General features: G+C 41.0%; 1 protein-coding gene across 3 annotated transcripts; it reads right to left on the bottom strand.

Moving 5' to 3' along the window:
- Positions 1 to 755: 755 nt before the first annotated feature.
- Positions 756 to 14,457, bottom strand: LMLN (leishmanolysin like peptidase). 3 transcript variants are annotated; one of them, XR_007378629.1, is made up of 17 exons: positions 14,236 to 14,457; positions 14,022 to 14,119; positions 13,896 to 13,926; positions 13,118 to 13,200; positions 12,534 to 12,651; positions 11,933 to 12,102; positions 11,202 to 11,307; positions 10,879 to 10,973; positions 10,074 to 10,191; positions 9,245 to 9,352; positions 8,405 to 8,481; positions 8,178 to 8,288; positions 7,295 to 7,427; positions 6,567 to 6,726; positions 5,714 to 5,852; positions 4,789 to 4,980; positions 756 to 4,005 (listed from the first exon to the last, which is right to left on the bottom strand). XR_007378629.1 is itself a non-coding variant. In XM_048953392.1 (17 exons), the coding sequence occupies exons 1-17, from the start codon at positions 14,392 to 14,394 to the stop codon at positions 3,911 to 3,913; spliced, it is 2,001 nt and encodes a 666-aa protein (XP_048809349.1). In that variant the 5' UTR covers positions 14,395 to 14,457; the 3' UTR covers positions 756 to 3,910. The 3 variants fall into 3 exon arrangements, 2 of the variants coding, with proteins under 2 accessions (XP_048809349.1, XP_048809348.1); XM_048953392.1 differs by having other exon boundaries at positions 4,789 to 4,999; positions 5,722 to 5,852; positions 7,295 to 7,424; XM_048953391.1 differs by having other exon boundaries at positions 4,789 to 4,999; positions 5,722 to 5,852; positions 14,236 to 14,449.
- Positions 14,458 to 14,623: the final 166 nt, after the last annotated feature.

Here is a 14,623-nt window from a genome sequence, read left to right as displayed (position 1 = left end):
ATGTAAAATAATTTGTTCTGTATTTACATTCTGTACCAAAATAAGAAACACATATTCAAGGTCAGCCAGTTCTCCCAAGACAGTTGTTTTATCTCCAAGGGAAGCTTCACATTCTGAAGGCACCATTTACACTTTGGAGGTCTGACGGTGTAAGATGGCATCACCGAATGTAACAACACAGACCCCTGACCCAAAGAGTGACACAAGCAGTCATCCAGCCAAGCACTGAGCCAAGCCCAACCAGGCTGCAGGCTCCCACAGCTCACAGCCACGCATGGGACATGTGGGGAAGGGAGGACCTATGCATCCCTCTCTACTGAAATGTATTTGAGCAGGAAGATTTGCACCAGTCTTCCTAATTAAGTAGTGCATAACAAAAAGAATAAGCTATGCTACACCAACAGTCAACTGGTGAGCATCAAAGTTCAGTTCCAGTTATTAACCTGTACACAGAGCAGCCTCCCAGAACTTCAAGATATTTCAAGGGAAAGGAGCAGCCTGTTTCTCTATGTCATTTAACTTGGTGCATACTCCAGACAAAAGCTCTCCTTATAACTGAAACACGAGTAAAATGAGTTCCTACAGCATGACTTGCCTCGACTTCTAATTGAAATAGTAATACTAATTATATATATATATATATATATATATATTTATATATATAATATATATATATTATATATAATATATATATAATAATATATATAATATATATAATAATAATAATATATATATATATATATATATATATATATATATATATAATTTGAACTACTGGGATAACTAAAGATGACCAATTTACTTCCACAAGGAAACACGGAACCTGCTTTTATAACATTAAAACTGTGGACATTACATACTGGAAATGTAGAGGAGTCAATCCATTTATTTCCTAGGGCAGGAAGAGCCCAGGGAATAACGCTAACTACCCTGGTGAAAACGAGGCTTGTTTGGGCCATACCTCAGTTTTCACATCCAAGAGTTGCAGAGTGATGGACTGGCCATGACTTGGTCAGGAAACCCAAAGCAGACGCCTGCAAATTTTGTATTTATTTCAAGCCAAAACAAACTCCTACTGGGCAAACCATACTTAAGGCTACGCAAATGACTGTTTTAAGCTACAATTTTAGCTGTGTTCTACACTAAAAAATGGCTTATGCTTCCTACTATGTTTATGTTGCTCTTAAAGACCTGAGGCGTGTTTTTACTTAATTCACCTTAAGCTGCTCAAGTTAACAACAGGCTAAAAGCTGAACTCAACGCCAGACAGAACTGAGGTAGGCAGTTTTATTCAGATCTTCCTTTTGACAGGCCACCAATTCACTGCCACATCCTCTGGCAGCACCAACAAGATGCAGACACCAGCTCACTAACAGAACTCGTTGGATTCTGCCCGCCTTCAATCTGCCCTCTCAACAAGTTGCATCCAATTCCATGGTTCACGGCCAATTTAGGGGCTGCACGTCAAAGAGATTACAACTGAAATCTCAGATTATTAAGGCGTTAATAGTTTTACTTCACTGGATCCACTGATGCAGCTACTCAGCAGGTAGGACCGAACCTGGCTGCTAGCACTCCGACAGGCAGGCAGATGTTCCCCGTAGGTACAATGCACCGCAGCCTTTCTTTGCTCAAACACATCCAAATCCAGAAGTAGGGAAGCATCGACATTTTAAGCCATCTTTCAGTTTTCAGTTAGTGCTCAGAAAAGCCCTCGAGATAAACAACTGGGTAGAAGATAAAAAAATACTCACTTAAATATAACAAACTCCACTTACACATAGAGACCAGCATATCAAATACCAAGTGCAATAAATTAACACCATTAGAAATGTTTAACAGTTATAAAGTTAACCAGAGAGTTCCAACAGTGCAAATATTTCACAGTAAGAAAAAATAACCAATAATTTCTTTTCAAGTATAAAAAGCATTGCTGTTGAGTGATGCCATTTCAACTGTATTATTGCACAACAGACAAAAGACACAATACCAACCTCTGGGGCCAAAGATATATTCTCAAACCTTTACATTTTCAAGGAATCCAGTTACACTGACTGCTGATTGCGCACACCTTAAAAAGTTACCGGTGTTTGCTCATCAATTTGAGTGTTTCTCGATTCAAACTTGTACATATTTAAAGCATTTGATCCCTAATTTGTATTGCTTCTCAGAAACACCAATTAAGGCTAACCAGGCCTTGTTTAGCTCAAAGCAAACTGTGCATAACTTGCAGATCAGAAGGGAACTAGCCCAGTGCAATGTAATCTCCTAGCAATGTGCCCTCAGACAGTTTTAGCTAACAGCTTACTCACCTCACCAGTGTCATAAATTGTCTATATACTAGGCACGAAGATAATCTTTAGTGTCCTCACAAGTACAATGGAAGTTCTATTATTAAACATTAATCGTAGCTAAAGAAGTTACTCTTTCCATTCCTCTACCTTTCATTTTAGAAAGGAATCAAGCCTTAAAGAAGTGGTGTAACATCTTTCTCCCTACCTTGGTATTTTTAGTGCACTTGACACATCTGCTCCCTTGTTGAGTACCTTCCCACAAATGAGAGTTATGCAACAGGAGAGGTAAGGGTTGGACCAAAAAGAGTTTCCTTGGCTCTAAGAGGCATTATTAGTAACACATTATGTAGGGTCAGGAACAAAGAAAAACATCTTCACAAGTGTCAGACAGAGCAGCTGTCCTCAGTGAGACAGACTTTGCTCATTTCCTTCCTCAAGCAGATTTTGTCCCCTAAGAGATGAATTTTGTACCAAGGCATGCCTCTGCATATCTCAATGTGTCTGATTCTCTAATGTAATCCAAATGCCAATTATTTGGGTAGCTGAACTATCAACTACAGGTTCAAGAAAGAGGGGTGGAAGAAGACAGATTAGACTTTTCTTTACCTACTCAATACAGTTTTGGCCTAGAGAAGTCAATATGGTTCTGTAAGATGATAGCTGCCATAGCTACTGGCTACAAAAAAAAAAGTGAGAACAACTGCATTAATGCTCACTCTAATAAAAAACAATGCCATGATTTAAGAAAAAAAAAAAATCAAATAAAATCAGAAAACCTATCCCAATTTTACAGACTAGTATCAGTACCGAAATGAGTTTGTCTAGCAAACCATTCTGAGAATATTCAAATACTTCACATATTCCATTTCACATGCTAAACAAAGATGTGACTTCTAAACAACTGTCATGGTCATCACTCTAAAATTCCACTCTGTGCATGTATGAAGGTTTAAGTGAACCCCAAGAAGATGCTTTACTGCAAAATTACACGAATTCTGAGAAGCCTCAAAGCTGCAGAATTCAGTTGTGGAAACAATTCCCAACACCTGGTCCATTCCATTCCATTATTTTTCCCTGTAAAATGTAAGAACTGACAGAAACCTCCCATACCTGCTTAGGTCTGAGTTATTACCAGTGATGATAACTGATTTTCACATGGCTTTCAACTAAACCACTGAGGTATATTTCCAGTTTGAGGCTGCTTTGCTACCAGACACGCTGAAGAAAAAAAAAAAGAAAAAAAGAAAAAAAACAAAAAACAACAAACCAAACAAACTACAATCCCAAATTCTACTACAGCAGTTCTCCTTTCAAATCCTGACCAAGCTGCCAGGAAGGCTGGCACAGCAGTCTTGTTACTGTGTCCAAATCAAGGGTTGCAATTCAAGAAAATACTGGCACTTATTGAGATGACATGGAACGTTTTCCACCTCTCTCAGGCTCTGGCTGCTGCTGTCAGCACCTCCCTGACTACTGCCTGCACCGCTACTCGCCACGAGAGATGAGGCTCAGGAGAAGGCAGCTGCCTGCAGAGACAAAGCAATTCAGTGCTCCACAATAAGAGGTGCAACACTGCAATGCATCATCTTGAAACATCTTCTTGCTCCCTGCTCGAGCTATGCGCAGAGGAATAATCCTGTTAGCAGTGGAATCAAGTTAGCCATCAACAGCCAGAGGGTTACGACCAGGCTAGACGACGAAGAGCACAAGTCTGAAACAAAGAACAAAACAGCACAAAGTTTCTATGTTGTATTTAAAGCGAGGACAAAATAACCAGAGAGCAAAAATGTATCTGCTGTCTTTGCACGTATTGGCACTGATTTATTTGTAGCTTTCAAGGCTAGCAATCCAGAGCAACCAAATAACATTACTATCCCTCTTATAGGTGACCAGTTTATTTTTTCCTTAATTTTTCCTTTTTCCTTAAATAATGCAATAGAAACAATACATCCAACAATTAAAGAATTGATTAAAGGCTTAAAAATAAGCCACAAATGAGAAATACTGTAAAGAATGTTCTCCTTCACTGGTCAGCATTTGAGAGAATCTATTCTTGACAAAATATTAACTGGTCGTCAGTGAATTTAGCTTTCTTCTTCCTTCAGAAAGCAAAGTAACAACTGCCATTTGTGCTCTGGACTACTGCATTAGTACTGTCAACAGGAAAATGTATGAGTACTCCTTTTGCACTAAGGTGATGATTTTGAAGGTCATGTTATGTTCCCCAGAACAGAGATCTGGTTTTCTAAAGCCAGGTTTCTAGGATGATTACCAGAAGGAGACACGACAAAGTATTTATGTTTTAGATGTATTTCTTCTGTATTAGCCACTAGAAGCAAAAGTATGACTGCCCAGCACCTTGCCACCTTGCTTTAACATCTTAGATCCTGGAATAGCAAGACCATAGCTCTCTTCCCATTCATTAATGTGAATCATCAGTGCTTTCAGATGTTTTAGATCAAGGTGTCTTACAGCGTGCTGAAGTGAGGCTTACCAATTGCTGCAGCTCTCGATAAGTTCAAAGCTGGAGGATCCCGCTCCGGGGGACAGGAGTCACAGAAATCCCAGCAGGAAGGGCAGATCAGATTGCCAACATGCACCCAGCCGTTCATCTGAATGCTCACAGTTAACACCTGACCTGAGCGGCTGCACAAGTATGCAGTGTCCTTCACCCAAACATGCAGCCCTTGTGGAGAACAAGAAACCTTAAAATAAAGGAATAAAAGTGAAGTCTGTATTATGATTTACTAGAAATACATTTTTCCGTGTGGGATCTCCTTCAATAGGGAAATAAGATGCTCAGTAAGCAGTCTGTATACAGCATAGATTACCTGCATGTATTTTAATGCACTCCCAGCAACTGCCTAAAAAAATGCACTGACTGCACTCTTCCATGCAATTACACAGATAACCAATCGAGACTGAGTAAAATTCTGCTTCTGCTAAAAACTGCATTTTAGAGTCGTGCTGCCATTGAAAGAGACACCTCCAGTTGAGCCACTCGCTGAGTGGTAGGAGGATAACGAGAAGTGCCATGTGCACAGTGCTTCCTGCCACAGACAAATCAAAGTGATTTAACTCATGTCAAACGTTGACAACACATGATTTCAGCATAAGTATTCTCACTTAGCTGAGGAAAAAGCATCACAGAGATAAGACAAATGAAGCCCTTAGCAAGACTGGAGGTAACACACGGTCTGCCCAGTGGCCACACGCTTGACTTGATGTGCCATCTAAACTACAGACTTGTGGTTGAAAAATACTTCTTCTCAATGCATGTCCTATCTAGTTATTTACAGGAAGAGAGGATTCTGAACCTTGTCCAGGTGCCCCAACCCACACTGCATGTCAGACTTTTCTCCTTGATTTCCAAACAAATAAAAAACCAACAAAGCAAGAAAGAAAGCCACGCAACATACAATCTTACTTGGTAACATCCGCTACCCCAGTCAGGGTAACTGAGCTTCCTCCTGCACTGTTCCATGACAAAAGCTGATTTCTGAATCAGACATACAGAGTTTGGTCCATATTCTTCTGCACCATAGTTTTTGGTAGGATCTGAAGTGGAGAGAATATATTGAACTGCAATTTACTACGTGAAAAGGAAACCCACATCAAACAAGCCTGCCATAATTAATGTCACTACAGTTAATTCCCAGTTTCCTTCTAGGATCTTCTAGACCATTAACCATTACTCAATCTGTGAATCATATTGTCTTGAAGATGCAGTGCAAAGAAAACAAAGGCATTTTCCATAGCAGCACATGAATATGTTTGCCCCAGAGAGAGCCAGTTGTAACTGCTGGCTTGAGGAGAAGGAGTGTTATTCATTTTGTTTTGAGAGAACTGCAGAGACAAGTAACAAATATCCTACAGGATTCTGCAGCTCTGCAATATTCCGAGTTAGGGACTACTCTGGCAGACAGACCCACGCTCTGCCATTCTGCCAGCCTCCCTGCTTTGACGAAAGACTACAAAGGTGGAAAGCATGATTTTTTTCAGAGACTCAAAAACAATCAATCAACCCTCCACCCACAACCTCTGTCTTACATTTGGATCATTTGGGGATCATCTCTTTCAACCCATATGCAATTTCTGTATTTCATGTATACTTGGGAAGAAAACACCAAGTAACCAAAGTGCAATGCTTCTCACTCCAGCACACAGGGCAGTGTGACACTAATTTCACATCCAATGACTCTGGATTACAGCCAGACCTTCCCAGATAAACATACAGTCTCTTAAACACCACATTAAAGCCCTGAAACTAACCTGGTTGGTTTTCAATTATTCTGCAGTCTGAGCTGCGTTGAAATTCACCACTTAAATGCCAACTGAATTCTTGACTGAAGGGACAATAGTCAGCAATTTCTACTGAGCCACCATAGTAAGGCAAATCTTCTGCTGGTACTCCACTGAGATTGTCAAAATACTGCCAAACAAAAGAGGTAGCTAAGCAGTTTGTACAAAGACAAGCCTACAGCTGGGTTGCTTGTTTGTTTTTAAATAGAACAAATCACTACAGCTGTAAGAACATCAATTACTTCTCAGGAATGCTATTAACAGACACTTATAATACCCCTGTGCCAGATGAGCCCAAAGTACTTAATACATAAACAACACACTAGGATTCACATGTCCCTGCACTGCCCCCTGTCCCTTTTTGCAATTATAGCTGGGATGAAACAACAAATTCCATAGTATGCAGCAACATCAGGCAGCAGATGAGGTGAAGAAAAGCTTCTGTTGCACACTAACATTATCATCTGAGATTTGCTTAAACAGATGAGCAACATCCTTACCATCTTCTTAAGGTCACAAGGCTTTATTTCAGGCCATCATACTTCTTATAAGAAACTGAGCAGACATTTTTCACAATATCTACTCTCACCTACCAGTTCAGAGAAAAAAACAAAAAACAAACAACAAAACCATGCACCTGACTGCATAACACAGTAATGCAAATGTTTAGTTATTTGATAAAGTAAGATCCACAATACCTGATATTCCTGAGGTAAGTGCTTTGGAAACTTCTGTAAGTTGCACACTGCTACTGCTCTTTGGTCCTGTCTGCAGGTTAACTGCAAAGGGTTACCCCTCAAAGTGTCACAGTATGGACTGATGAGTTGCCTCCTCAAAGAAAAATAATTATAATAACCCAATCAGATTAACTGCTTCCTGTAATATAACTACTGTCTGTTATATATACTATATATACTATATATATACTGTTATATATACTGTCTGTAATATAACTACTGTCAGCTGTCTGTTCCTGCTCTCCTTCACACCTGTTCAACCACAAAGAAGCAGGGGTAAATTGTCTGTTATGAGCTGGCAATACTATTTGTCTGGTTATGAACTTCCTAATTTCAAGAACATCAAGACTGCCAAAGTCACAATGCACTCAGTTTCAATGGCAGCGCTCTGTAAACCTTAAAGTAAAATGTTTACAAACCAAACAAGGCCACCAGGGAGCAAATTTATAAATACTGTAACAAACAAACAAAGAAGGCTTTGCTTTGACATTTTTGGTGCTTCAAGTAAATTCCAGCAATGCAAAACACTGCTAGCTGCATTTGCAGTTTAAGATGACAAAGCTACAAGAGTTGTATAAGTCCCTCTCCAAAGCACAGTTCTCTTACAGTAAGAGTAAACACATTCCACATTCTAAGATGTCTGGCTCTGTATTTGTTGGGTAAAGTATTACTGGTCTTAATACATTTCACGTGCTCTTTCTTGAGTGCATTCTGAAGATACTTCAAAGAACATTCCTTGCATACTACTTCTTGCTGAGTTTCATTTGAAGAGGGCAAATGTAAACGAGCATCTGCTTACTACTACTCTTTTTTTTTTTTTCTTTTTTTTCTTTGAAAGACTTACTTCTGTTTCTTTTGATCAATCCAGAACTTACAGCTCTTCATTACGAAGTCACAGCCTTTATTACGGCCCCAATCTAATTTCTCTGCCATGCTGTAATTTGCTCTATACCACCTGCAAAGGTATTTTGAAATGAAAACACAGTTATTTGAAAACTGGCATCAAGTAAAGCAAACAACAAACACACTTGAAGAAAAAAAAAATCCATTATCATTCATATTAACACTCACCCTGTGTCTTCCATTAATGCTAAGGTGATCCTGGAAAACACTCGGTTCTGCGTATGGGATCCAGTCATAGCTTCATTCTGAAAGTCACCAGATACTATTAGTAAGCTCTTGAAAAATCATTAATTAAGAAAATGGCTTACTATGAGAAAGCATTTTATGTGACAGCCACTCAGTGAGGGTCATTGGAAGTTCCAGTTTCTTATTATAGACAATCCAGCTCTTCAGATTATCCTCATTCAGCTGCTTTTGGTCTCAAAAATGCATGTTTTTTCAAGTTTACTTCCATGAAAAGGTCTGTCCTAAAGCATTTACAATATTGTTCACCAACAATGATTAGATGGTACATCTTTGCCCAAAATAACACATAACTCAGCATTATAAATAAAAACAAGTTTGGGTGTCAGAAGGGAAGTGTTTCCTTGGTGAGCAAGGTTCTGGAGTAAAGATGGGAAAAGCTTCCCCTAATGAGACATGCAGGTAAAGACAAAATCCAGACAGTGACAGGCTGAATGATCAGAGATAATGAATTGGATGACACAATTGAATTGAGTCAAAGGAATAGCTCCTTTCCCCTAAAAACGAGGCCATCTCAAAAGGGCAAGCAGCAGATAAATGGGACATTTCATTTTTCAGTAGTTATCTCAAACCCATATTCTGCAATTTAGCAACGACATAAAAATAGATTCATCTAAAAATTGGATGCTTGTTTCTAGTTAAGCAGTTTTAGCTATATTTCAGTGAGCTTTGACACAGCCATGTTTTTGAGGCTCCAGTATCACTATAAAACCAAAAATAAAAGAAGGGGGAGCAGGCTTTTCTATTCCTAATATTAGCACCAACCTCCAACAACCTCTTCTCCCAGTGATTGAGCTCAGTGCCCATGCCACCCTGATTTTCAAGCTCCATTCCCTCTAGGATTGGACAATCGAAATGTTTCCGAGCTTCTTCCTAGAAAGAAAACATTTCAACACAACTCTCAAAATACAGAGAAGCAGTCATATACATTCGTCACCTTCTAGAATAAGCTTAAGAAACTCTTTCAGCATTTTCCTTCCAACTATCTTGTTTCCCTTCTCATATAAAATACTTCTCTTACTGAGATGCTTACTAAGCCAACTGGCACCCCAACACCAAGCCTAGCAATTTGCCTACTTATCTTCCAGAAGCAACAAGCCATTAAAGCCTGGAAGAATAAAACAGCAGAATTAAGTGAAAATACTGTGTGAATGCAAAAGACTAAGTTAAAAAAATAATGTTGTTATTTTTAGCACCACCACCACAACCTGTTTCTGAGGAACACCGTGGGGAGGGGGGGCAAACAAAGTTTTCAGTTAAGAAGCACTGAACGTCAACCAGTTTTGTGTGAAGAAGTGTGTTTTCCAGAAGGTCTGGAGACCTTGAAAGGCATCACAAAGCCAAAGCCTGGCCTTTGCCAATGTGACAGCACCCATGGGCACTGCTATGCTCTGAGCAGTTTGGCCACCATGGACAGTTTCCAGAAAACAGACTTTTGCCCTATACACTGCGTTACATTTGAAACAAAGTGCATTTTTGGCATGACATATGGTGGTATTCATATGGTAATGAATAACATTACAAAAGTAGAAAATATTCATGACACTGAAATGTGAGAGTAACCTTCACATGCAAAGTGTAACTTAACACTTACAACAACACGAGGTGTTATCAGAAGATGAACAGCATGGCGCAGCATTTTGCCACCACGAACATCCCATAACCTCACTGCTTTCTGAACAACCTTATCACTCCACTGATACAAACCTAGGCTGTAGGAAGAGTTTGTTAGTTACAGATCTTTCCCGTAAATACATGCAACTATTCAAAGTTCCATTTCCATTAAAAAAACAGAATGAAGAATAATCTCTATTTCTCATTCTTTATGAAGTTTACACTGACTTTGCAATGCTTCTCCTCTGTAAGATACACATTTATTACATGCACTACCAACAAAGATGACTCACTACTAATACTGCTTATACCTTTAGACTCAAGACACATTTTCTGCAGTTATCAAAAATGTACTGCAAATTGTTTATTCAACAACAACATCATCACACATTAGCCTACAAGCACTGTCATTTCTGCTGAACTACAGACAAGGAAAAATACATGCCTTAAAAAAGAGTGACTGTATTCAATGCACCAACACTGAACAGACTACAAGAAATGCAAGACCCAATCCCGTAAAGTGTTCAGAAAACATGGGTAGTTCTAATGTTTAGCTACAAGCCTTCTGATAAATAAAATCCTGCCTCATTATCACTCCTATGCATTACAAGGTAAGTGTTTAATGACAATGTAAAGGAAGACTAATATGATTTTTTTTTTTTTAAGCACGAACATAATAAACACAAAGGTATTAAGATGGCTTTTCAGCAGGCTGACAGTAAGAATGTATCAGACAACCTGAAGACATACTTCAGTATACTGAGAGGTCCAAAACCAATCAATACCTTTCATTAAAAGGAGGGAGTCCATCTGCATATCTTGCTGTCAAAGGTTTTCCATCATCATCACGATAAAATGCAAACAGTCCAGCAGAGAAGCCCTGCAAGTAAAGCAAGTAGGAACCTTTGGTAAGACATTCACACAAGTCCAGTGCCATGGAAGTGTTCACATTTGCAGCAGGCACACTTAAACTGCTGCACCTCAAAGCAATTAATGCATGAGTTGAAACAGGCAAAGTCAGAGCTTTACCCTCATCAGATATCCTTCTCTTCCAAGAAGGCAGCAGCACAAGTTTGAGGGAAACACATTTTATAATGTCAAACCTTACCAGTGCATGGATAATCTCGTGTTTCACTGTAGATAACATGCCAACAAATTCCTGAGGTTGTGTTGAGATCATGTTTGGACACAAGTTAGCATACCCTGCTATTGGCCTGCAAGACAGTTTATAATTGTTTTCAGTAAAATAGCAGCAAATTCATTTACCACAACAGAAGTAGGATCACAAGATAAAGTTCAGGCAGTAACAGTGGAGGATTACTTTTGACTTAAATACCTCAGCTTTGCAAGTTGAGCTTTATTCTGTCATTGCCGTTTTACATGGATATAGCATTAGTCTTTATTTCAATGACTTCTACTTTGTTATCCTATACATAACTGTATAATCAATGGATATCAAGATGTTACAATCACAAAATAAACAAGAGAGTTAGGCGAAGTGGACAATGATAACAAGAGAGAATAAATGGAAGGCTTACCTTTATGCTGGGCTCACCACAAAACACCAGAAGGAGAGATCTCCAGACGAGATCCTTCCCCACTGGTAGCAGCTCTTAAATAGGTCTAGGAGGGGTGCAGCCAGGCTCCACCCCTTCCGGCAGCACAGGTGAATTGCCTTCAGCTGTGCTCCTCTGGCTGACTCATGGCTCACCTCAGGTGATCAATCAGAGGTTCAGGCCGTGACTCAGCAGTTCCCATACAATAACATAAGTAGACAAACTCCACACATAAGCTCCAAGTTTAATTTTTAAAGAAGTTTGTAGCAGAGAGAACACTTGCCTGTCCATTTCAGCTTCCAGTTGGCAGTAGGCTGCATATGCAATGATGTTTTCGTGGCCACACCTTTCAGTGGTGAGAGCACTGACGTAAAGGACAAAGTCAGCATCTCGAACCCCTTCTTGGTCAGGTACGTCGGAGAGCTGCTCATTCTGATTGTACACCCTGCATTGCTTTGACAATGTTCAGATGGAACCATTAAAATATATCTGCTATGACAGAAATTTTGTATTAACAAACTACAGCTAGCTTGAGGCCAAGAATAAGCCCCATCCTAGGACAGGTGAAGATGAGAAAACTCCCTGCAACAATGCTAAATAAAACCAGAGCCAGGGAATGACTTACAAATGACTAGCTCTCATGATTGAGAAGAGGGGCTTGCCAAGCCAGATGTCCCCAAAGTAGCACACTTTGTTTCCCATAACAATTAGAAAGTTCTGGCTCACAAACAGCATACATAAGCAGCCATTGCTGTACAGTCACTCATACTTAGCATCACCTGTGCGTGGTCACATACACACAGCAAGCAATATTAATGTTTTCAGTAGTTTACACAACCAATAGTACTTAAAAAGCTAAGAAGCACCAAGGTAGCTCAGAGTACCTGGAGGTGTTTTTCTGGAACGATAACTGGCCCACATCGTGTGTGGTTGGCACAGGCCCCTCGGCAGTACCTGTGTGGGTCAGCTTTCCTCCTCAAATACTGGTTCGTTGCACACTGCCTTCAATCAGACATCAAAGACAGACAGCACCATTTTAGAGTTTAAAAGCAAGCATAGCATAATCTTACAGCATCCAATGGCACTACAATACAAATATTTAACAAGGCAGTATTGTAAACTTTCAAGCTGAAAAACATTAGTTATGCTATCCGGAAGGTACAATGCCTCCAGTTGTTAATGGAATATTCTACAGGTTCAAGGAAAGATTAGGAATAGGTACATAAATGGGGTAGACTAAAAAGGAAACAAGCAGCACATATGCTCTTTATCATCTCCAAATACAGGTGCTGATCATGGAAGGTTTGTACATTTTCCTCAGGTAGCATCACCCACCACCACTGAACCTCAGGGACCACTGGTCTGAGCCAGGGCATTTCTTGTGCTGTTACTATATTCTTTTTTTAAAGTCTATACTTAATGTTAAATACCAATGACAGTACTAGACTTTCAACAAAAGTTCACATACCTGCTTAGCAAGATAGTACCTGTGGATTTGCGCACTTGAAAAGTCTTCTCCAAGTAAGAGATAGCTTGTGGGAAAAGTTTGTTCTAAATAGAACAAAACCAGAAGTCACCCAGTAGCAGTGCAGACAGAACTTGCAAGCTTTAACAACCAAGGTACATGAAATGTGCTAGGTGCTATGGCTTAGAACAGCAGAGATGCAGACTTCCTAATGTCTTCCTATGCAGTTCAGTGGTTATAAAATCACAGAATTGTTTAAGTTGAAAGGGACATTTAAAGGTCACCTGGTCCAACCCCCTGCAGTGACAGGAACACCTACAGCTCCATCAGGTGCTCTGAGTTCAGCCTGACCTTGAATGCCTCCGAGGCATGGGAGATCCACCACCTCTTGAGGCAGCCCATTCAGTGCTTCACTACTCTTACTGCAAAAAATGTTATCCTTATACTCAGACTCAATCTCTTCTCGTTCAGTTTGAAACCATTTCCCTTTTGCTATCACAACAGACCTGCTGAGAAGCCTGGCCCCTTCTTTCTTACAGCCCTCCATTAGACACTGAAAGGTCGCTCTCAGGGCTCCCAGCAGCCTTCTCTTCTCCAGTGTGCGTTGTTTATCACAGAATCACAGAATGGCCAGGGTTGGAAGGGACCTCAAGGATCATGAATCTCCAACCCCCCTGCCACATGCAGGGCCACCAAACTCCCCATTACATGCTAGTTTATAAAAAGGAAAGAGGGAGAAAAAAAAAAAAGAAAGAAAAAAAAAAAAAGAAATGCCACATACCTTTATAAGGTGTCTTTTCTCCGGCAGCAAACTATATTAAAAAAAAAAGAAAAAAGTTATTTTTTTCGCCAATAGGATTTCTGCTCGCAGATACGCGGACAAACCGCAGCACAACGCCATACTCACCCCTCAACGCTCCTGTCGTATATAATCTTAATCCTCAGACGCTGATCCACGCTTCTTTTCAGGACGTGGCTTTCCCTCAGAGGAACCCGATAGACCACCTGCCCGGAGAGGAGCACAGTGCTGAGGCCCCGCTCCCTCCGAGCCGAGCCCGAACAACCGACCCCTCGCACCGACCTCCCCGCCCCGCACCGCCCGAGGAGCCCCGCGGCCGCACCTCCCCGCGGCCGGGCACGCGGTGCTGACAGGACGAAGAGGAGAAGAAGGGGGAAAGGCCGGCGGTGCGGCCGCAGCACAGCAGCAGGGCGGCGGTGAGCGCGGCGAGCAGCGACCGAGGAGCAGCACCGCGGCACCCGCCGCCCGGCTCGGCGGCCATCTTGGGCTGCCCATCTACCGCGTCGCCATGGAGGTGCTGCCAGCCAATGAGCGGGCGGAGATAACGGACGGGGGCGGGGCGGAGGCGGCCGGCGATCCTGATTGGGTGAGACTCTTCCAATGGGGAGAGGGAGGGAGGGAGGGAAGGGCAAGGCGGCGGCGAGCTGTGCGGGGTAATGCAATGTAATGCAGTGCAACGCAATGAACGGTAGCGCGGTAAGGGGCCGGTG

Source organism: Lagopus muta, chromosome 8 (assembly GCF_023343835.1).
Source record: "Lagopus muta isolate bLagMut1 chromosome 8, bLagMut1 primary, whole genome shotgun sequence".
NCBI classification, from domain to species: Eukaryota; Metazoa; Chordata; class Aves; order Galliformes; family Phasianidae; genus Lagopus; species Lagopus muta.
Note: the sequence above shows the minus strand (reverse complement) of the source record. Positions and strands in the feature narration are given on the sequence as shown.

Bases quoted from the DNA above. Each gene is read 5' to 3' on its own strand.
- LMLN (XM_048953391.1), bottom strand. From the start codon at position 14,394: ATGGCCGCCGAGCCGGGCGGCGGGTGCCGCGGTGCTGCTCCTCGGTCG. The intron at 13,201-13,895 runs GTATGTGGCATT...TGTTCTATTTAG, and splicing joins AGAAAAGACACCTTATAAAG to AACAAACTTTTCCCACAAGC. The intron at 11,308-11,932 runs GCAAGTGTTCTC...ACTGTCTTGCAG, and splicing joins CTGGAAGCTGAAATGGACAG to GCCAATAGCAGGGTATGCTA.